The sequence below is a fragment of the Hibiscus syriacus genome, unplaced genomic scaffold, assembly GCF_006381635.1.
Source record: "Hibiscus syriacus cultivar Baekdansim isolate YM2019G1 unplaced genomic scaffold, ASM638163v2 tig00110206_pilon, whole genome shotgun sequence".
Classification (NCBI taxonomy): Eukaryota; Viridiplantae; Streptophyta; class Magnoliopsida; order Malvales; family Malvaceae; genus Hibiscus; species Hibiscus syriacus.
The window spans coordinates 1,750,688-1,774,727 of NW_024062627.1; the positions used below are offsets into that span (position 1 = coordinate 1,750,688).

Genomic DNA, 24,040 nt, shown 5'->3' on the forward strand with positions numbered 1-24,040 from the left:
AATATTATTATTTAAAATATAAAAATAGATATAAAACATGGAAATATTAAAAAAATAAGTATTAAATAGAAGTAAAACTATTTTTATTTTCGGTTAAAAGTTACTATAACTAATATTTAAATGGATTATTATTTGCTCACTGATAATAGGAAAATCTTCTTTGTAGTTTTAATATATTTTCATGTATTTACAATGAGGTAAGATCCGTTTACAATGAGGTAAACGGATCTTATATTTATTATGATCGTTGTATGAGCGAAAATAAACGATTGAGATTAATAGTTGAAATTGAGAAGATATTCATCGAAAAGAAACAAACAGATAATCTCAGCGATCTATTTTCACCCATCAAAAGATCCTAAAATATATAAAACTAAGCATAGGTGAATCTATTAATAATTAAATAAATGATTAAAAATATATAATAATAAATTAAATTTATTTATAAATATAAAAAAACCTATTAAATAGCTATTATATAAAAACGTACTCATTAAAAAGCTAAAAGAAAATGAAATTATGAATTGAATTAATAGATAATGAAAATATCATTTTGATTAATAGATAAAGAAAATATGATAGTGGGTTGGGTTTTTAGGTGTTCTCTGGTTGGAGCAGAATTTACACATCGAGGATTCTGAGGTACACTAAATTTGTATTTGGGTCCCAACCTCAAAAAACTAAAATTATTTGTTTTGAGTTAGGCAAACCTGAAATTTTATTTTAGGGATTAAAATTGAATTAATTTTTTTGAAGGATAAAAATATAATTTTATCATTGTATAAATTTTAAGGGGATTAATTTTATTTCTTTAATTTTAAGAGTGTTAAAGCAACTATCAGTCCTGCATGGGATGATTCTTAGGAGTGAATATTCAATTAAATTGAATCGATTTGAATTAAAAAATTGAGTTAGTGGAGTTGATGAGTCATATTTTATAATTTCAACTTTATCTTTTAAAAAATTCAAGTCGAGTTGTTCGAGTGTCTATTTAAATTTAATTATAAATATTTATAATACTATGGTATTAATTGATTTCAATTTAAACAGCTTTCTATAACTATATATGATATACATATGCAATTCTTCATATTTTCTATATGAGATTTACATATATCATGCACCTAAAGATACTTCATCTTATCATACGTGTGTATGAAATTGTATACTTCACTGACCTGATCTTTGAAGGATGAATGGGGGCTGGGGAGAAATGGGAGCATCAACTTTAAATCTTCTTGGTCGTATTTCATCTCTCTGACCTTTAAATTTAAGAGTTTTTCTTAAAGATAATTAGGTGATCTTCAAGAGACGAGTCTTCTATCAATTTAAGTGAATAAATGTTGCTTTCGATGCAACTTGTTAATCAGTGTTTTATTCAAACAAGATTGTTTCAATTTTGCCCACAAGGAGATAATTTTCTTTTCTTTCAACACATCCTAAAAATTTTAATTTGATAAGTGTAAACGAATTTGAGAAAAGACTTTTTGATCTTAACATTGTTTCTCCTTAGGTGTCAAGGACGACGACATCTTATCGATCCCTTCCAATGTCTAACCTAAATTATTTTGTGCAAGAACATCCTGAATCTTCACCTACCGGTTTTGTTAACATATCCGATAAAACGCTACCATTTTTGTTATTTTTTCTACTGGTTTTGTTATTATTGGGCACTTTATCGGAAATATTAAAAAACATTAATGTTTTAAGTAATATTTTACCGATTTTGTTAAAAAAAATAAAAAAACCGATAGCGTCTTTCCTTATCCGTATATTAAGGCTATCGCACGGTAGAACTTCCCTGCTAGACGTGTCTATACTAAAAATATATTCCAAAAGGTGTACTATCTCATAAGTATTAGTGCCAAGTCCTCAACCAAGGCAGCCCCACATCTTAAATGAAAAATTCATATGACAATTAAATGATAAATATTTCATTTCAACAATAATCCTTTTAATAAGTAGTTTTCAAAATACTTTTCAGTGTATATGTGATATCATATTAAAACTTTAATTAGTTGTTAATTTATTTATATTTTCCTAAAGTACAATTTTCAATTATCTATCAATAATTATAATTAACACATAAAAGAATCAAATTATTGCCAACATAAAATCATATAACTAATTCAACATTCACTCCCTCAATTCAAATTAGAGTTAATTAAAAAGTCATACATAAATTATATATTATAAAACTTGAATATGAATCCTAAATATCTAACTACCTCAACTTAACACTGTCTAGGTCTCTCTCTTTTATCATGTAAATCCAAACGAATAAAGTATATAAATGGTTACTAAATTAGGATTTGAAATGAATTTCTGGTTATTAAAAATTTAAAAATAAAATAGTCATTAAACTTCAAATGGTTAAAAAATAGTCATTAAATTTTATAAGCTTATTACGAAATAGTCATTGAATTTATTAAACTGTTATAAATGATCTTTAAATTTATCACTATTGTATAACTTACATCAATAATTTTATAATAGTTCAATAAATTTAATAATCATTTTATAACTCTCGAAACTTTAATGACTAAAAGATCATTTCGGCATAATTTAATGGTCGTTTGTGTACTTTACCCAAACCAAATCCATCCCTATTTCACTTCCCGCACGCTATGAAAATAGACCCACATACATAGAAACTTTGAGAAGAAAGAAGCACTAAAAAGAAAAACAATGAAACACCAAAGGCTTCTACTCTAAATCTTCCCCATCCTACTCTTTTCTTCTCTCATTTTCTCGTTCCTTTTTGTGCATAATTGAATTGTTAGTCCCACAATTATATATATAATTACATATATAAGTGCAATTTTTCATTTGTTAATTTATAATAATATTAATAACAAGTTATAGCAAGCCGCTATGAAATCTTTTGTGGAATTTGTTTCATGTTGCGTTAAAAACCCTGAAATGTCTACTACAGAGGAGGTGGTGGCGTCTCCAAGGAGGGAGGAGACGAGGACTTTAATGGCTCCAAAAATGGCGGCACTGAGGAGGAAGAAGAAGAGGGTGAAGGTAGGGACACCATTCTCTACTACTCCAGAGTGGAAGCCTTCGTTGCATGCAATCTCGGAGGATACTGTTATGGCGGAGAAAAGAGAGAAAATGCTGCCGGAAGCGGCAACAACGGCGAATAGGGCGGTAAAGAGGAAGAGCATGTCGGGGTCCCTTTCCAAAATTCACGTTCGAAGCCACAGCGACGACATGGGGTAAATTAAATTTTCTTTCGAAATATAATATTTGGTTTAGGTTAAATCATGGTTTTGGTTCTTTTAGAATTCTTCAATATAATATTTAATTTATATACTTTAATATAATATAATTTAAATTTTTTATTAATTCAAATGGGTATTTTAAAGAAAAACAGACCTATCAGTATCTTAATGGGAATAATAAACATGATTTATACTAACTACTGATTTTATAAAAATATAAAAAATAATTTAAAATATATGGACGTTATTATAAATTTTACAGAGAACAAAAACTAAATTTGACCTATATCTGTGGGTGGTTAATATTTTCCTCAAACAATATCTTTTTTTTTCTTCTTTTTTATTTTTTATTTCCTTTTGTTTAAAAAATTCTTAGATTTATATATTTCCATGAACTCTCAACATGTTTGTTAGGGATGGATCGAGGGGAAACAGATGAGGAAGCATTGTATTAAATTTGAAAGACGACATTCATTTATAGATTATATTGAGCAGAACTAAATTACTTCTAAAATAGTCTCTCTCTTTTTTACCGTGACATAATAACAAATGCCATTTTAGATAATATTGTTTATTTTTTTAGTAGGACGGGGGGAGTTACAACCTGAAACATCTTCCCAGAAATGTCATTTCATGTGTTTATATTATAAAATACTATTAATAAACACTTAATTATTATTCCTTAAGTAACACTCTCGAAGAGCGAAAACTATTATTTCAAAGAGGGATTGGCTCAATAAGCAATGAAGTGATTCCACCCTTGGCAGCTTTGCCAACAAATGTGTAGCCATCACCTTCCCTGTAAAGGACATCCATCACCCTGGCAAGGTTTAAACTACGATTCAAAACCTCCTTCGGCATTTCTGTTGGTTTCAAAAACTGTTGATTCACATCCTTCCATGAACTCTCCACGTGCTTGTTAAATACATCATATGCCTCTTGTGCTGTTACTCCGTATTCTTCCATGTAACACTCTATTGCCGAACAATCATCCTCTCTCCTATATGCTTGAACTGCACCAGAAAAAAAATAGAAATTAGTTATATGGATTAAACATTTTATTTGTTTCAAACCATAATAAAAACTATTGTTTGATTTCATTATGATGACATTGGATTATTGAATTAGAGTTCAATTTCTTCTAATCATATAATATAAGTAATTAGTTATACCTTGTGTTCAGCAACGTCATCCATGAACCTGCAGATAATTGTGGAAGCTTTGATGATCTTAGGGTCATTGGCTGCCCATTTGAAGGTATCTGGGGTTACAATATCTCCCATTCCAATGAAAGCCGTAATAGCAAGCATGGCATAACCACATGTTGGCAATGCATTAGCCTTAAACTCCTCGAATGATGGTTTGTAGTTTTGAAGAGTCCATCTGGCCTCCACAAGGTATGCTTGAGCAAGTCGTATCATCTGAGGCAGCACAACCGCAACAAAATGTTATTTGAGTCCGAGATTCACTCAGATCTTTGTTCTATTGTGTAAGATAAATGTTTGACAAAGTACATACCGAGTTTCTCGCATATTCAACACGATATTGTCTCCCATTTTCAGCCATCAACTGTTCCATTTCTTCGTAAACTTCTAAGAGTGCCTTGTAGCTTACTTTCATGTATTCTGGGAGTTCATCTATACATTTGATATCCCACCTGAAATCCAATTTCAATTTTATATTCGATCATTTCTCATAACATACATGCTGGAAGTTGATTCACAACTAAAGAAATCAAACCTCTCAATTGCATTTGTATAGGGAACGAGCTCATCATAAGTTGCATATGAGTCATATGTGTCATCTACAATAGATGCCATTGCTATGACTTTTGTCAACATTTTTCTACCAAGTGAGTATATGGGTTCAAAGTACACTCCCATAATCCAAAAATACCCTTCAACAACTCTATCCCTTGCATATGGTAGCTGTCTTTGAAAGTCTAAATCCTTCCACCACCTAAAACGATTATACCATGCAAAAACCTCATTAGTACATTTAAATCTTCAAATTTTAATTCATTTAATCGATCTACTGTTCAAATCTTAACATTTGCAATCCTCCCAGTGTTATGAGACTGATGTAACATGTTGAAAAAGATTAAATCAAAACTTATTACCTACAAATCTCACTTAGCTCTTTCCTGTGCAAAAGTTGTAACATGTTGAAATCAATCTTTGCAAACTCCAACAAAGCCTTGTCATGAGATTCAATATCTTTGTATACCGAAAGAAAGTGCCTCGCCTCAACCCTTGGCAATCCTCTTCGGATTGATTGTTTTAAAGCATGAGAAACTTGTTCGAACAAAGGATAGTTTAAAGCAGCGACTGAAAGTTTTAAATGGTTGGTGGTGAGAGAAATTGCTTCGTCCAATATATCTTCCCCATGAACCCTCAAATACGAAGCTTCGTAAAGTTCCAACAGTCCTTCAATATCGCTAGTCACGGATGACTTGAAATACCCTTGCTCATCTGTAAACTTGTTGAATACCTCTGCAATTAAATCACCCCAAATACAATATCGTTATCAAACATCCCATGCTATTTCTATAATAGTTATTTTTTATTTTTTTTTTAAAAAAAAACCTATGCTGTTGTTCCAATATTTACCGCATGAAACGTCGAAACCATGCTCTCTAAGTAATCGGAATCGAAGAGATGTAGTGTAGAGACCGTTCTCGACGTTGTTGTCACGATGGATGTTCTGTAATTCGTCTTCGATCTCCTTGGTGAAATGGTAACTCACACCCAATCTTTGGACTGCATCGATGAAGTTTAACTTTTGGCTCGAATTGGCCATTGGTGCCACAATCATCTTTCTCACTACTTCTTTCAACACTTCATGTCTATGTTTAGTTTGAGCATCGATTTCCTGCTCGAAACAATGAAAATTTCTTTAGATTAAAATCAAAAAAATAACTAAACAAATAATATAATAGCATTATATATACATGTATATATATATACCTGGTCAGGACAATTGAGGAAGAGATCACCCCATATGCTTGGCTGAAAGTCGGCCTTGGGACGAATTTCATCCTTACCAGAGGGAGTGGCAGTAAGTGGTGATGAAGAAGGAATTTGAGAAACTTGTGAAGCCATTTCGATGGATTTCAAAGCTTAATTTGCTTCCTTTTTTGGTTAACTCTCGAAATTTAGCAAAGATTGTGTGAGGTTAAGAGTGCAATTGTTGCATGTATTTATAGTTAAATTCAAGAAAAATGTAGGGTCCAATGAAGGATAAATTGTAAATAGATTGAAAAGTCATGCGTTGAGTCCTCTTTTGTTTGTACCTTTTTTTCTTCAAAGTTGATGCCTCTATAATATTATTAGCAAGGTTGAAAGTCAAGTTGATGTAAATTTTTAGTCACTGGTTCATTGGATTGAACGACTGAACTAAATTATTTAATTCAACTATATACTAAATGTTAATTTTTTATTTTAAATAAATCATAAAAAGTAATTAATTAATAAGAATTTTCTATTTTTGGGTATGTAAAGAATCATGAGCTGCTAATTCTTTCAAAAAACTAATAAGGACTGAAATTTTCATCAGATGAGCTGTTAATAGTTATTTTGATATAAAATAAATCATGAAAATAGTAATTAATTAATATGATTTTTCTATTTTCGGGCATGTAAAGAATCAGGTGGGCTGCTAATTCTTTCAGTCAACTAATAAGGATTGAAATTTTCATCAGATGGAGTTGTTAATTGTTATTTTGATATTAAATAAATCATAAAAATAATAATTAATTAATATGATTTTTCTATTTTTGGGTATTTAAAGAATCAGACGAGCTGCTGATTCTTACAATCAACTAATAAGGATCGAATTTTCATCAATGAATATGTATTGAAATTTAAAGATGAAAATGATTGATGTAGAAATGTTTGGGGGCATGAGTAGTAGTTAATGTATTCTTGTCACGTGGCATGCTCTTGGCCAGCATTTTTTCCAGGTGGCCAGCATTTTTTAAACTACTATATTGTATATTAGTATTTTTAATACTATAATTTATTTTGCTTTTTCCATCGTACCATTTTCTTATATTATCTTTTATTATTAAAACTAACATTAGTCTTAATTTCTCAAGTGATTTTAATGATAAAAAAAGAATATTATTATATTTAGAGATCTTGAATTTTAGTAGTTGAGTCTATAATACATATGCATTATTTTTCATACGAACGCAATGGGTGAATTTTTCTTATTTTATAGCATGTTTTTATCTATTATTATATTATATTTTCTTTTTTCTCAAGATTTGATTTGATGTCGTCTCTTCAACTGGCGCTTATTTAGTTATTTTGTTAATTAACATTTCTTTGAATATTTTGATTAGTTTTTTTTATTGATAGACATTTTCAATCGCTAAAGATATGTTGCGATTGATTAATATTTATGTCTATAATTTTTGAAGTTAATATATTAAATCTTTAACATTTTCATCGAATGATCTATTTTGTTTATAAGTACTTAGTTTGTACACTTTAATTTTTTTTTAAATAATTGATTAATATGATTTAATCTATTATAGTTTCATAAACTTTTTTTTTTGGTAATTTTATTATATTATATTTTTCTTTTGGTTGTTTTTTCAGTTTTCAAGATTTTATTTTGATTAATTCGAATCGACTTATATTGTACACCTTCTAACTTTAATAAATGAATCTCCCACCAAAGATCTTTATATAAATATATTAAAAATTTAATTAGTAGTGAGATGCTTGTCATGTTACTTTTGTAGTCGTACTTAGTATAGCGAACTTAATTTTCTTTCTTCTATTTTTTTCAATGTTGACGCCTACAAAATAATATTAGTAGATAACGTTTAGAAGTGTATAACAAAGTAGATATTTTAATTGAATATCATCAATTGATCTTAAACTTTTAGAAATATCATATTGGTCCTTCTCTCAGTCGATTGCCACTTGTCGGACAGAATGATGGGTATACGGAAAGTACCATCTACAATAACTCGCACTAGAATTCAACGAACAAGTCAAAGGCTTGTAACTGTCCGGTGGATGTGGAACTTCGGAAGTCAGAGGGTTCTTGAATAGTAGAGGTGATCCGAAGGAGATGAAACACTTGTTCCCTTTTAATCGAAGAAGAGTCCTAAAGTGATTTAAGCTGAGACTTATAAAGAGCGTGGTAACGCCTCATAAATGTGATTTTCTATTTTAGCAGAGTTATTTCCAAGCCCACACATATGTTCGGCGGATGGCTCTCAATGCGTAGTTTTTATAAAATAAATGTAAGCTAATATCTCTACACTAAAGATGTTGCGAAGGACCTCGACAGTTAAGTGAACAAATTTTAGGTTAGACGCAGTTGTCTATGCGGTTATATATATATATATATATATATATATATATCATGCGAAGGATTTAAATTAGATTTTTCACTCTGCACCTTCCATCATCACAAGTACATTCATTAACTGCCCTCTCTCGCTCGTGCTGTGACTAATATTCATTTTACTGGCCAAGTTTGCTAAGCAGTATGAGTGATGGAGTTTGGATGCCCCTGATACACATTTGTTGCTGTAATTTCGATCGATTTCATTCTATTCTGATGTTTTGAGCCCTCAAAATTGGAATGAATGGGATAACGTTTTTCAATACCAAAGTTGATATCCTTCATTGAACTAGTTCAAGTTTCATTTGTTAAGAAAAGAAACACTTATTTTGTTACATGTTAAATCAAATCTAATAAATACTAGTACTTAAGCAACTATATCATTTTATTGAATTTTATCTTTTTTATGATGTATGGATTCAAAAGTATTGTGTCAATTTTGGGAGACGATATTTATTTTTTAAGGTAGTAACGGTAAAGAAACTTATTTTATTTCTTACGATTTATACATTTAGTTATTACTAAAGTGTTTATTTTGAATACTAGTAATTATCTAACAACAGCTCACAAGAGAAATAAAAGGAGCAACGCACTAAGAAGCTCTTAGGAAGGTGAACAGAAGCATCTTCTCATAAATATATCATTTCATGGGTTTATATTTATAAAACATTATTAATAAAAACTTAATAATTAGTCCTTAAGTAACACACTTGAAGAGGGAAATTATCATTTCAAAGTGGGATTGGCTCAATAAGCAATGAAATGATTCCACCCTTTGCTGCTTTCCCAACAAATGTGTAGCCATCGCCTTCCCTGTAGAGCACATCCATCACCCTTGCAAGGTTCAAACTACGATTCAAAACCTCCGTCGGCATTTCTGTTGGTTTCAAAAACTGTTGATTAACATCCTTCCATGAACTCTCCACGTGCTTGTTAAATACATCATATGCCTCTTGTGCTGTTACTCCGTATTCTTCCATGTAACACTCAATTGCCGAGCAATCATCCTCTCTCCTGTGCTTGAACTGCACCCGGAGAAATATAGAAATTAGTTGTATGGATTAAATAAATTTTCTTTCAAATATGGATAAAAACTGTTGTTTAATATTGTTAGGAAGACATTAGATTATTAGAGTTTGATTTCTTCTGATCATATAAGTAAATTATTGTACCTTGTGTTCAGCAACATCATCCATGAACCTGCAGATAATTGTGGATGCCTGGATGATCTTAGGGTCATTGGCTGCCCATTTGAAGGTATCTGGGGTCACAATATCTCCCATGCCAACGAAAGCCGTTATAGCAAGCATGGCATAACCACATGTTGGCAATGCATTAGCCTTAAACTCCTCGAATGATGGTTTGTAGTTTTGAAGAGTCCATTTGGCCTCCACAAGGTATGCTTGGGCAAGTCGTATCATCTGAGGCAGCATAACCGCAACAAATGTTATTTGAGTCCGAGATTCACTCAGATCTTTGTTGTGTAAGATATATGTTTGACAAAGTACATACCGAGTTTCTCGCATATTCAACACGGTATTGTCTCCCATTTTCAGCCATCAGTTGTTCCATTTCTTCGTAAACATCTAACAGTGCCTTGTAGCTTACTTTCATGTATTCTGGGAGTTCATCTATACATTTGATATCCCACCTGAAATCCAATTTCAATGTTATATTTGATTATTTCTCATAACATACATGTAACTGGAAGTTGATTCACAACTAAAGAAATCAAACCTCTCTCAATTGCATTTGTATAGGGAACGAGCTCATCAAAAGTTGCATATGAGTCATAAGTGTCATCTACAATAGATGCCATTGCTATGACTTTCGTTAACATTTTTCTACCAAGTGAGTATTGGGGTTCAAAGTACACTCCCATAATCCAAAAGTAGCCTTCAACAACTCTATCCCTTGCATATGGTAGCTGTCTTTGAAAGTCTAAATCCTTCCACCACCTACAACAATTATACCATGCAAAAACCTTAATTAGTTAAATCTTGAAATTTTAATTCTTTCAACCTATTTTAAAGGCCGGTGCTTCCTTTATGGTATGAAAAAAATAAAACAAATGAGTGAAAAAGATTAAAAAGAAACTTACCTAGAAATCTCACATAGCTCTTGCCTGTGCAAAAGTTGTAACATGTTGAAATCAATCTTTGCAAACTCCAACAAAGCCTTGTTATGGGATTCAATCTCTTGGTATACTGAAAGATAGTGCCTCGCCTCAACCCTCGGCAACCCTCTTCGGATTGATTGTTTCAAGGCGTGAGAAACTTGTTCCGACAAAGGATAGTCTATAGCCGCTACTGCAAGTTTTAAATAGTTGGTGGTGAAAGAAATTGCTTCGTCCAATATATCTTCCCCATGAACCCTCAAATACGAAGCTTCGTAAAGCTCCAATAATCCTCGAATATCGCTCGTCACGGATGACTTGAAATTCCCTTGCTCATCTTTAAACTTGTTGAATACATCTGCAATCATACATCCCATGTTATTTCTTTAATCGTGATATATTTAAAAACACTGTTGTTGTTTCAATATTTACCGCATGAAACGTTGAATCCATGCTCTCGAAGTAATCGGAATTGAAGAGAAGAAGTGTAGAGATCGTTCTCGACAACGTTGTTGTCACGATGGATGTTCTCTAGTTCGTCTTCGATCTCCTTGGTGAAATGGTAACTCACACCCAATCTTTGGACTGCATCGATGAAGGTTAACTTTTGGCTAGAATTGGCCATCGGTGCCACAATCGTCTTCCTCACTACTTCTTTCAACTCTTCATGTCGATGTTTAGTTTGAGCATCGATTTCCTGCTCGAAACAATGGAAATTCCTTCGTGTGAAAATCAGTAAAATAATTAAACAATAATATAATAGCATTATATATACAGGTATATATATACCTGGTCAGGATAATTGAGGAAGAGATCACCCCAGATGCTAGGCTGAAAGTCGGCCTTGGGACGAATTTCATCCTTACCAGAGGGAGTGGCAGTAAGTGGTGATGAAGAAGGAATTTGAGAAACTTGTGAAGCCATTTCAATGGTGATCAAAGGTTAATATGCTTTTTTTTTTGTCAACTCTCGAAATTTAGCAAAGATTGTGTGAGGTTAAGAGTGTAACTGTTGCATGTATTTATAGGTTAAAAATGGCTGCTTTTAAGTCAATAAAGACGAGTGAAATTCAAGAAAATTATTGAATAAAATATACAGGGGTACATTGGTAATTGCCAATAGATTGAAAAGTCATGTGTTGATTCTTCTCTTGTTTGTTTCTTTATCTTCAAAGTTGATGCCTTTAAAATATTATTAGATAACGTTTGGAAATGTAATACAAAGTAAATATCATCAATTGATCTTTAAAATTTTAAGCATAATTCATTGAAGGGTAATCATTTTGCTTCCTTTTCTCGTGTTGCTTCTCTTGTTTGTTTCTTTTATCTTCAAAGTCGTGTTGCTTTATTGATTAAAAGTTATAAAATGATTATTTGACTATTTATATATTTTAAATTCGTCATTTTAAAAAAAATGTTAACGGTCGTTTGGGTTAAATATTAATATGTTGATAGAGATATGATAAAATTTGATTCCATAATCGTTTCTTTTGTATATTCGTTTGAGATTGTAAGATCAAATTTTATCATATCCAGACAGCTGTTTAACATCTATCTCGGACTGTCGTCAATTTTTTAATGAAAAATGATGAGTTTGGAATATATAATTAGTCAGATGATCATTTTGCAACTTTTAATCAACAAAATAACACCTTATAGTCAGAGAATCATTTTGTAACTTTCAATAGTTAAAAGACTCAACAAAGCAATGTCCTATAATCGGAGAACCATTTATGTATTTTATCAAAAAAAAAATTAATTATATAGTTATATCCTTTTAAAATGTTTTTATTAACTTCATTAATTGGGTATCATTTTAAAAGAAGAGAATTAAAATATTTTTAACCAAAACTGAAATGTTCTATAATTTAAGTATAATTACACTAAATTAAAATTTAATTATTGCAGTGTACGTCTGATCAAAATTCATTTATAACTTCAATATTTATCTCTCAATTTCAATACAAATTAAAAGTAATTATATGATAATAACAGCTTAAGATGACTTCTATATAGATACTTGATGATGAAAGTCATGCAAGGTATTTTACTTGGATTATTGAAATAAATTGATTTTATTTTTTATTATAGAAAATTACATGTTTTTAATGATAAAATTTACTTGAAAATTGTATGTTTAAAAATCATGTTTTTTTTAATTAATTTGAAGTAAGTATAGGGTAGTATATGTTCAAAGAACTTTCAACCATTTGAAACGCTCGTACCACTGCCATTATCGGTGCTCGAACCCGAAATCTCAATGAATAACAACAATTCTTTTACCATTGAAATAACTGAATTCGTGCAAAAATCATGTTTGTTTAGATAGAATGAATGAATAAATATATTTCTGATTAAGAATGAATTATCCTACAATGCTAACAAAACCGAATTGATTATTAAAAATATAATAGGATGGTCGTATTTGGTGATGTCATGCCAAATTTTGGACTCCATGCTTGCACTTACATGTCCAAGTTGACAACGGAATTATGTATCTTAGCCAAATGTTGAAAGATTATTACTCATCAATTTTAAAAAAATAATCAAAACACATTAGGCTTCACGTCCAAGCTAATCTGCAATCTTTGTTATTGTTGTTATAATAAAATATAGGTTAATATGTATGTTTACCACCTAAGCTATTACTTTTATTTTGTTTTAGTACGAAAATTTGATTTTTTTTTTCAAAACCACACCTAACGTTTAATTTAGGTTTCAATTTGGTATTTATCGTTAAAATCTTAATGATAATATTGACGTATCACCATAAGGTAATACCATGTCATCATTGAAAAAATTAAAAAAATGCCACGCCAGTATTCTGTTGATCTTTTAACAGAAAGATACCAAATTGAAACTTAAACTAAATATTATGTATGGTTTGTTTAAAAAATAAAGTTTGAGTACCAAAATGAAATAAAAGTAATAATTTAAATAATAAATGTGTAGTTTACCTTAAAAATAAAATCAATTTATAAATATAATACAAGAACTTTTAATAAAAAAATTTGAATAGTTTGGAATGATTATAAGGTAATATTTGTTACGATTTTTTTTAATCAATTGACAATATGCACACACCCTATAAATAGGACTGAAAATGAAACCAGAAAAATTGAAAAATCGATCCAAATTGAACCATGTGGTTTGATTCAGTTCGAGTTTTTCATTTTACAGTTCAGATTCGATTCAGTTTAAAAATATAATTATACAATTTGGTTCGAGTTTGATTTTTCTATATAGAAATCGTTTGTTCCAAATCAAACCGAAATAAATCTCAAAACTAATAATACTTTTTTATAAATTTAAATTTATATATTTGTACTCGATTTAAATTTTTTATTTGCTTTATTTGGATGTTGAGTTTGAAAAATAGTAAACATTCGATAGCGCAAAACTAAATCGAACCAACCGAAAATCGTGATTTTTATGCTATTTGGTTTCGGTTTCAATTTTTAAAAACCCGCAAAGTGCGGTTCAGTTCATATTTTATTGAAAAAACGAGTCAAAACGAACCGAATACACTCTTATCCATAAATACGAATGCTCGAATTCATAACCTCCCGATAGATTTTAATAAACTTTTAACTTGTTTTTCATCTACTTTTGAAAAGGAAGGCACGCCGAATTTCGAGAAAAAAGATTATATGATATATTGACATATAAAATATCTGGAGAGACTCTCCTGGACTTAAAAGAGTGTCAAAAAGTCCTTTGAATCGTCATAAATTACAAATTAGTCAAATTTAGTGACGAACTTCACAGTTTATAGCTACGAAATTCCAACCGAATTCGTCGGAGGAAAAAAAGAGTTCAAAACAACCTTTTTTTTAAATAAAATAAAAAAGAAACCATTAAAAGAAACACTGCCGATGGCTCTGAATAATAATGTTTACACTATGAATTTAACAAATTGGATTGTGAATTCCATAGTTGCAGTTCAGTCAATGCTAGAAATTAGGGATGGCAGTATGACCTGAACTCGACAGGGAAATTCAAAACCTGGTTAAGTTCGGGTCGGGTCGGGTCGGGTTGAATGATATCGGGTCGGGTTCGGTTTGGGGATTTTTCGGGTCGGGTCGGGTTCGGGACAAGGTATCCCCGCCCCGCCCCGATTATATATATATATATATATATATATAATATTTTATATTTTATATATTAATTATATATATAATATTTTATATATTTTATATTAATTATATATAAAATATTTTCGGGTTTGGGTTCGGGTTCAGGTCGGGTTCGGGGCAAAAAAATCTCCGACGGGGCGCCCCGATAAAAAACCCGTCGGGGATCGGGTCGGAGTCGGGGACGGGGATTCATTTCGGGTTCGGAGACGGGGCGAGCAAAACCCGCCCCGAACCCGACCCGTTGTCATTCCTACTAGAAATGTATATTTTAAACCCGTCACTAAAAAATTATTATACTACAAAAATATTCAAGGGTAAATTAAGCAAATTTCTCTAATGGCGTCTATTTATAATTGAAGTTGTCAATTGAAATAATATCATCTTTTAAAATGCTTTATTGTTCATGCATTATTTTACTAATGGCATCCATACTGATCAAGAGTTTAATATTCATTATTTTACCTCCAACGATAGGTTTTAAAATTAGTTAACAACAAACTTATTTAACATTAAATAATCAAATATTGAATTTTTAGTAGTACCAAATCAACTTATTTGGCACGCTATGTACAATTAAATACAACAACAACAAAATCATATTCCTAAATGTAATGGGGTAAGGGGAGATAAGGTAGTAGATTGCCCCCAACGCCAGTTTGAGAGCAGCTTTCGTGGAAGACCTCCGGCAGTCAGAAAATTAAAAGTGGAGATAAAATGTAATACATGTATAAATAAATAAATAAATATGCTATGTACAATTAAATCTTCATTATATATATTTTAGAAATTTTCATATTAGAAAAAAGAGTGGCGACTTTAAAAAAATTATTTTCAAAGTCCCAATAATCAAATAAAGGGAGAACTTTTAAAAATCAAAGTAGTTAAATATATCAAATCGGTATAAAATGATTTCTACGCTATCATAATAAGTATGATAATTTAATATAATTTAATAAAATATAATGATTATTTTATACTAATTTGATAAAATTTAATTAATATTTTGTAATAATTCGATAGAATTTAATAATTATAATATAATAATTTTTAAATTTAAGTATCATATTTTTTAAATTTTTAATAATTAAAAATAATTTAATAGTCTCTAATATAATTTACCATAAATTTAATTTTCAATTCACTTTTCAAACATGGTGTGTGAGTATATAAAATTATAAATTCGGTTGATTATTATTTTTTATATGATTTTAACCTCTCTCTTTTTTTCTCTGGCGTAGCCGCCAAGCCGCTAAAATTTCAATACTTGGCCACAAAACGTTAAAATAAAAGAATAGTTGGACTCAGGCACGCATGCATATTAATATAATATTTATGTTTATAAATATATATATATATTGATAAATCTAGAGGGAATAAGATATTATTGGTTTAAATATTTTCAATTATTTGATAATGAATGCTCATATTTATGTATGTACAGTGTTCTAATCTAAAATCTCAAAAAAATAACAATAATTCTTTAACTGCTAAGGTCAATTGATTCGTACATATATATTAAATAGAAATCTAAGATTTACGCTATTTTTAATAATATATTTTTTGGTTGGTGAAAATAGTTATCCACGTGCTTGACTGAGAAACTGTTGACTGTTGAAAAAAATAGAAAACTAGGTAAATTTATTTAATCAAATTATTCGGCAGGTCCTTCAAGACTAAAATAATTACTCAATTATGAAAAAAAAGTAATTTAATCCATATTTAGAAGAGGTAACTTTTTCAAGTTACAATAATAAAAATGACTTTCCCTTTTTTCTCATATGTATGGGGTAAGGGGAGGTAAGATAGTAGACTGCCCCCAACACCAGGTTGAGAACAGTTTCCGTAGGAGACATCCGAATTATGAAATACTCTCCATCCAACTCAGTTGGTAGAACACAAGGTTCTTAAGCTTAAGGTCGTGGGGTCTCAAGTTACAATTATAATTATAATTAATTCATCCAATGTACTAAAACTATAATCATGGGCGAAGCCCAAATAAATTTAGGGGCAGGATAAAATTATAAAATTTTAAAGGTCATAATATAGTTTTATTATTATTTTAGTTTATTATTATATGGCTTTTAAGGGGTTTAAACTAATATTCTATCATTTCAAAGGACAAAATGAAAATTTACCATAGTTACTTTTTTTTTTTAATCTTTAAAGGGACAAAGGGTCAAAATATATAAATGAGAACTGCATCATGCTTGGAGGAGGTGGGAAAAAAATTCTCCAGATAGTAGTTGCCGAAAAATATTTTTCTCTAAGTCCAGTTTATGAAACTAAAATTTGAAGTCAATTTGAATCAAACTTTTTCGAGTTGAGTCCTTGAAAGGATCTATTTTTCGAATTGAGTTTTGTTTCGTTAAACAACATATTAAGCATATTCAATTCAACCCAATTAAGCTTATCCCAATCCTACGGACGTTTTAATTTGGAATTTTTGGGCCAAACTTAAAGTCAATGATTTAGTGTTATAACGGGAATAAATTATGGTAGAATGGTCGTTTTCTATGACGTGTATTCATGATATTGAAGTTTAGATTAATTAATCAATCAATCGGATTATTTTAAAAAACGTTGATTTATGACCATGTTGTGCTACGTACATCAAATTTGGTATTACTATAAAGAATGAATCCTTTTGTATTCTTATACATTCAGCATCAAATGGTACATCAAATCCTATAGAATAACCCCAAAAAATGATTCAAAAAAGGAAACAAACAATGGTGATTGCCTGATGGAATAAGAAAGTTTCATCATCCATCAATAATAAACTAGTCGGTTTCAACCGGAGCTTGAAATCAACCTGGTCGACCAGACATCCCGATTCGACTATAAAACTGTTACTACCTTTGTATGAATTTCAACTATCACAGCGCCAAGCAGAAGCTGATGCAAGGTTCCGGTGCTTCCACCCCAACAACATTGCACCATCTTTAGCCGTCAACGTGTAATGTTTGGAGTAACACTTTAGCAGGCCTCTTATCACTGAATTCACATAAGAGCTTAAAGGGTATGGTCGGAAACCGGCCATTGTTAGCCTAGACTTCCACTTGCCAAACAGCTCATGGCGTTCGACCCTCTCCTTTCCCTCGCAGGCAATGATGTTCACGATATCCCGGGCAAGGCAGTGCTGCTCGACATTAATTCTTTCCTTTCTGTGCCTCGGCAGTGTCACGTCTATGGACTCAAACATTGCCGAGTAGTACTCCAGAGTCTCGATGAACCTGGGGAGGAAAGGGGCCGTGTTCGTGTTTGCTTCTTGCTCAACCAAGGTGATAACCTTGGGTGAAAGCAACTTTACCATTCGGAGAATTCTGTCCCTAGGATTGTTCACATCAACGCTCTCGTCGGGTGTGTGGTGTAGCTGCAGCGGGAAGTTGACAGCGAGAGCCTCCCCGGGCCTGACATCGAGCATGTCCCTTGTGATATCCGGTGCAAAAACAGGCATCCCATGAAACTCAACTGGAATATTGAACTTCTCTGCTAGTGCCATTACACGTCTTTCAACCGCTTCCAATCCACCACCACGAGCATATTTAGAAATGGGATCATCGATTCCTGTAATCCGTACATATGGAGCTCCACCGGGTCTGGCTGCAAGAGCTTGCAAGAGGGTCATCCATTGTGTTCCCTGAGCAATCTGGAAATCGATTATGTGGATCCGATCTTCAGTTCTGCATGCTTCAGCAATGGCCCCATTGGCAGCCATGTAGCCGAACTTCAAGTACGGACAAATTTCATAGAGGATATGCATGTACGAGAGCAATTCCTTGCCTTCAGGTTCTTTGCAACGAAGGGCTCGATATATGTTAGACCCCGATGCCTCCTTCCTTGCAACCAACCCTTCCACCATGTAAGCACCAAGTCGCTGAATTGGCTCTCCATAGATAGACACGGAAGCCCTGGCCTTCGCAATCAACATATTGAACTCATCAATATTGTTCTCGTAGAGAGCCTTAGCACACGCAATCAACAACTGCTTTAGATTCCCCGGTGAACTACTCTGGAAAGGCATATCCTCTATTGCTTTCAGAAGTTTTTCAACAGGAGCAGCTTCCGTTAATAGCCTATGCTTTGAAACAAAGGATGTCCAAGGTTGACACACAAAAGATCCTTGGCACTCTGGACCTGATGCCCTAGATTGCTGGCCTGTTGTCTGCGTTCTATTGGTTACTTCATCGGCCTCATCGGGTGTCATAAGTGCAGTCTCTAGCTCCTGTAAAGCATATGTTATTTCGTGGCTAGAATTCGCATCTTGTATATAAGAAGTTCCACCAGAACAGACCGGTAAGTTTTCATGCTTGCAGTTTGGAGAGGGACTCGATTGATGGAAATAAGAGTTAGATTCAAGCGAAGAGTTACAAGAAGCACATCCGGAGAGATTATCTGTGGAGTTATACTGCTCCTGGCTGTCACTCAACGCTGTGTTGGTATCAAGTTTAGTTGAAAAGAATGAGACCGGTGATGAGTTTCCTATGTCGGATTTCGAAGAAATAATCAACATATTAGGTACCGAAGGAACAGATGAATAAGAGGTTGGGTAGGATAAGCCAGCGGCAACCACACCGTATCTACAGAGGCGCGAGTCCATGCAATGAGTTTGCATCAGCTTCCACTGTGATAACAAGATTTCGGGGGGAAAGAATATTTATCTGCAATGAGTTTGCACAAAACTTTTTCAAAATGACACAATAAACTTCAACACCAGAATCAAATTTAGCTCTTCAGGAAAACAAATTCCACCTGCAAAAGCAAAGCAAAAACCACCTAAGTTCTATGTATTCACATTTAGCAGTTGCCACCAAAACCGAAATCTAAATCAAAGAGCTAAAGCCATGTTCATAGTCTAGCTTCAGTGAACAGTACATTAGTCAATGCAAGACCGTGCCACTGAGAATAACATAGATACTGGGAACAGACCTGACTTAGAATTTTATGTTGGGATAAAATTATAATTTTTTAGAGACGAACTTATAATAAAATTTTAGAGGTGAAGAGAGATTATTAATATAAAATGCAAAACAGCTCATAAACAGCAAATCGGTAATCTAGTAGGTTCATAGGAGTATGCACATTAGAATTCAGCTTGATGAACAATGTCGAAACAAAGCTTCCATTAAACTTAAATTATCCATTTTATTTTACAACTTTAGCTCGAAATGGAAAACTCAGGTAATGTTCTCATTTCCGTGAAAACTAGGCATGAAACTGAAATAAAAGATAAAGAATCACCAAAGAACACAAAAAGAAACACCTTGAAAAAAGAACACAGAGAGTCAATTAACAGTAAAACTAGGAAGGTTACCTGGAAATTCTTGTTTCTTAAGAACCAAAAATCAAAACCCAAAGCTCAAAACCAAGTAAAAAACGAAATTTTATTATTCTTCCACTTGAAAAACTTGGACTTTTTCTCTTTTTTCAAAGTTTGAAATCGAAAAACAAAGGAAGCAATGAAGTCTAACATTTATAGATGCAAAGAAAGGAGAATGTAACGGAAAGATTTTAACGGTATACGTTTTTAAAATGTAATGGAAGGTAGAGTTTGCACCGCGACTACTAACGGCGTTGAAAAACTAACGGCCGCCGACCATGGTGAGCACACGTTTCTACAGCAATCTTCGATATTTCCTTTTTTTTAATGAGTGGTAAGAGAAAACACTGCTCCCACGCGCCTCTCTGGACAGTGTGAAATAAACTCCGTCATCCATTGCGCATTCATATTCAATGAGTCGGCAATCTCCTTTTCTTTTCCTTTATTTCGTTTTTTATTTAAGAAAATAATTATACTCTTATGGATAAGATTCAACTGAATCGAAATCAAAATGGTATTTAAAAAAACTATAAATAATTTATTTTTCATTGGTTAAAATTAACAGGATAAATTATTTATTTGATACCCCATTTATTTTATTATTTTTATTTTTATATTCAATTTTTTTTAATAAAAAAGTATTTAGTTACATCTTATTTTTATTTCTTTTTATTAAAAAGTTAACATAAATAACAATGTGTCCTAATATAATAACAGTTTCAATCTAAGTTTTATTATAACAATTTAGTTCAAAATTTATCAATTACAATCATCTTAAATGTTTGTGTTAAACCCCACGTTATTATCAGTGACGAATATTTGTGTTAGATACAACTTTATTAAAAAAATAATTAAATTACAAAAACAGAAAAATTATATATGAGGTACCAAATAAATAATTTACCGAAAGTAACATTATTAATCAAATTAAAAAATATATTTTAATCACGTGGTAATTGTGTAATTATTTCGCTGTCCTCGCCTACTAAATTTAAAACAATTGTAACAAACGAAATGAATTAAAAAATTCTTACGCCACTCGTGACGAAAAATAGGGAAGTATCTCTCAGCATGCCATGTCAGCAAGTTGTGGGGTCCAATTGAGTGATATGGATGAAGTCAAACAATCTACCAACACCATTTTTGCGAGTGTTTTGGATCAAGTCTAACAATTAAGGTAATAATAAAATTTAAATTTTCCTTCAATATTCTATATTAAACATTAATGAACACACTATAAACTTATAATAAGAACAAATTTATATATGAAGAACAAATAAAAATATATAGTGTAAATAAAAAATAAATTTATAGTAAGAATATATAATTAGGAGTAGGTAAAAATTTAGTCAAATCAAAAGAAATATTATAAATTTTAAATTAATTGAATCGAGTTATTTAGTTTTTGAATGAATCGAGTTATTTAGTTTTTGAATAAAATTAAATAAGTAATTTGTATTTTCGAATTGAACTTTTACAACTTGAATACCTAAATTTTTTCATTTATTTCATAGCAAATCATAGTCATTCGAGTTGAAGCAAAGAGTATCAATACTGATTTGATGTTATCAATACCAAAATGGCATACTAGAATGCCTTGGACTAGTGAGTATCGATATTGTTGAAAGGAATATCGATGTTCTATGAACAATATCAATACTGCATCAATCAATATCGATACTAACCTTCTAAAATCTTAGATTTTTAAGACTAAATTCATACAATATCTATATTATATGAATAATATTGATATTACAACTCAAAAAAGTCAAGACTAAGGATCAAAAATAACTCTAAAAAAACTGGACCGGCCAGCGAACTGGACCGATCAGCGAACCGAACGTGCTACCGGTTCACTGGTTCAATCGGTCAAACTGGTCAGACCGGTCGTAAGAACCGGATGACGTCATAATTATTTAAAAAATTAAATAAAAATACAAAAAACATTTAATAAAAAAAAATTAGGTTGAACCGGTTCACGGTCCGATCCGGTTCGAGCGGTTCAAAGCCGGTTCAAACGGTTCCTTGCGGTTCATTAGAACCGGTTCATTAGAAATGATCGATTAGACAATACCCCAAGAATTACAAATAGTGAAATTAACACTACCTAGTCTATTAATATTTTTTTTCCTTTTAATTGTATACCTACGATATCCTTAATAACTTTGAGAAGATCCTCAGTTGGTCGGGTACAACCTTGGAACATTCTTCGATTCATTTCCTCCCACAGAGTATAAATATAAGCGCACCAAGCAAGCTTCAAGATTGTTGTGAGAAGGAATTTACCTTTCCAAGTACCAAATGCCCAAGTTTCCATGTTCCCCAAGACGATGCAGTTCGTCTCAACCCATTAAGGAACATTATAGTATCCCATAAAGAAACAATCAACGGACATTGGAAGAACAAATGGTCTCGTGTTTCCATTGCATTATTGCATAAAACACAGTTACCTTAAGAAGTGATTCCCATTCTTCGAAGTCTGTCTCTTGTAGGAAGTCTATCAAAATGAGATATCCAAGTTATCAAGCTATGTTTCAGAATTATTGTTCGAATATTAATTTAGAAATTCGAGTCGTTATACAAAATATCAAAGGAATTGATGAAAATGGTATCTCGTCATTTAATCAAAAAAGCGCTATTGTTGATAATAATATTTTCTCCCTTAATGGGAATGAAGGTAAATTAAATAAAAAAATAATATTTTTTTTAAAAAATATTATTCATAATAATGATATTTTTTGTAAATCAAACGCTCGTTTTTATATTAAGTTGTTTAATTGAGGTTTAATATAAAAAATGTGTTCAAATTATATATTTTTTTCATTTAGGTGGATAAACTTTTTTTTTGTCAATGTAGATCCTAATGTTATCAATGTTACTATTTTAAATACATAGTTTGTCATGACCGTAAACAAAATTTATTACTTGAACACGTGTGTTTATAAAATTTTAAATTTTTGTTTAAAATAAAAAACTTAAAATTATAATTTTATTTAAAAAAAACTAATTTTTTTCAAATCTTAAAAAAATCACAAGACTTTTTAAAGATTCTAATTCCAGACTCCTTTACTCATATTGATCGTCGCCCTTTGTCGATCATACAATGAAAAGGTAGATGAAAGAATTAAAGTTTTCCTGGACAGGGCATAGTCGCACACGATGAGGAACCATTACTGAATAGAGAGATTGTGCATCTAGAGCAATCAGGCGTTGGAACACTGAGTTGAGGGATGTGGACAGTGTATCTGTTTTCCTACTGATCTTGAGGGACTAACTGATCAGACAACAAAGGTCTGCGAAGCTATGCAACTCAATGGCGACAATGGCACAAGAATTTAAGCGGTGACTAATCTTATTTTTTTTAAATATAATAATATTTTTATTTTTTTAAATAAAAATTTCAAAAATATATATATATATAAACGTGACACATGTCTGATAAAAATACTAAATTCTTTTTAACTATTGTTACGACACATATATTAAAAATAATAACTTAAAGACATTAAACATATATATTAATTGAAAAAAATTGAAACACATAATGAAAAAGATAAAATAATTTAGATTTTTTTTACATTAAATCTTTAAATCTTTAATTGATTTAAAAGAATACCCTTAAAACATTTATGCAACATATGCATTTGTTTTAAGAAAAAGACCACATCAATCAACACCATTAATCAATAGCAAATCGCGTTAATAAATGAGACTAATTAATAATATCATAAAATTAAAATATTTATTTTCTCAAAAAAAAATACTAAACTCTTTTAATTATTTTAGTTAAAACCTAGGGATCAAAATTCTAATTTTAACATGAGAGTGAGCAAAACCATAATTTTACAAAAGAGGAAAATTTTTCTAGGCCTTTCTTT

At 31.3% G+C, this 24,040-nt stretch overlaps 3 protein-coding genes and 1 pseudogene across 3 annotated transcripts; 1 reads left to right on the top strand and 3 right to left on the bottom strand.

Moving 5' to 3' along the window:
- Positions 1-2,874: 2,874 nt before the first annotated feature.
- On the top strand, positions 2,875-3,225 carry LOC120219266. The gene has a single exon (XM_039216098.1). The coding sequence runs from the start codon at positions 2,875-2,877 to the stop codon at positions 3,223-3,225; it is 351 nt and encodes a 116-aa protein (XP_039072029.1).
- A 671-nt stretch (positions 3,226-3,896) lies between these two features.
- LOC120219487 lies at positions 3,897-6,405 on the bottom strand (annotated as a pseudogene).
- Positions 6,406-9,225: 2,820 nt separating this feature from the next.
- LOC120219488 ((+)-delta-cadinene synthase isozyme XC14) lies at positions 9,226-11,635 on the bottom strand. Its single transcript, XM_039216308.1, has 7 exons — positions 11,497-11,635; positions 11,140-11,404; positions 10,693-11,065; positions 10,333-10,549; positions 10,104-10,244; positions 9,764-10,012; positions 9,226-9,616 (listed from the first exon to the last, which is right to left on the bottom strand). The coding sequence occupies exons 1-7, from the start codon at positions 11,629-11,631 to the stop codon at positions 9,323-9,325; spliced, it is 1,674 nt and encodes a 557-aa protein (XP_039072239.1). The 5' UTR covers positions 11,632-11,635; the 3' UTR covers positions 9,226-9,322.
- Positions 11,636-17,703: 6,068 nt separating this feature from the next.
- LOC120219489 (scarecrow-like protein 21) lies at positions 17,704-20,311 on the bottom strand. Its single transcript, XM_039216309.1, has 2 exons — positions 20,157-20,311; positions 17,704-19,594 (listed from the first exon to the last, which is right to left on the bottom strand). Exon 2 carries the CDS (start codon positions 19,455-19,457, stop codon positions 17,712-17,714), a length of 1,746 nt encoding a protein of 581 aa, XP_039072240.1. The 5' UTR covers positions 19,458-19,594; positions 20,157-20,311; the 3' UTR covers positions 17,704-17,711.
- Between the last annotated feature and the right edge of the window lie 3,729 nt (positions 20,312-24,040).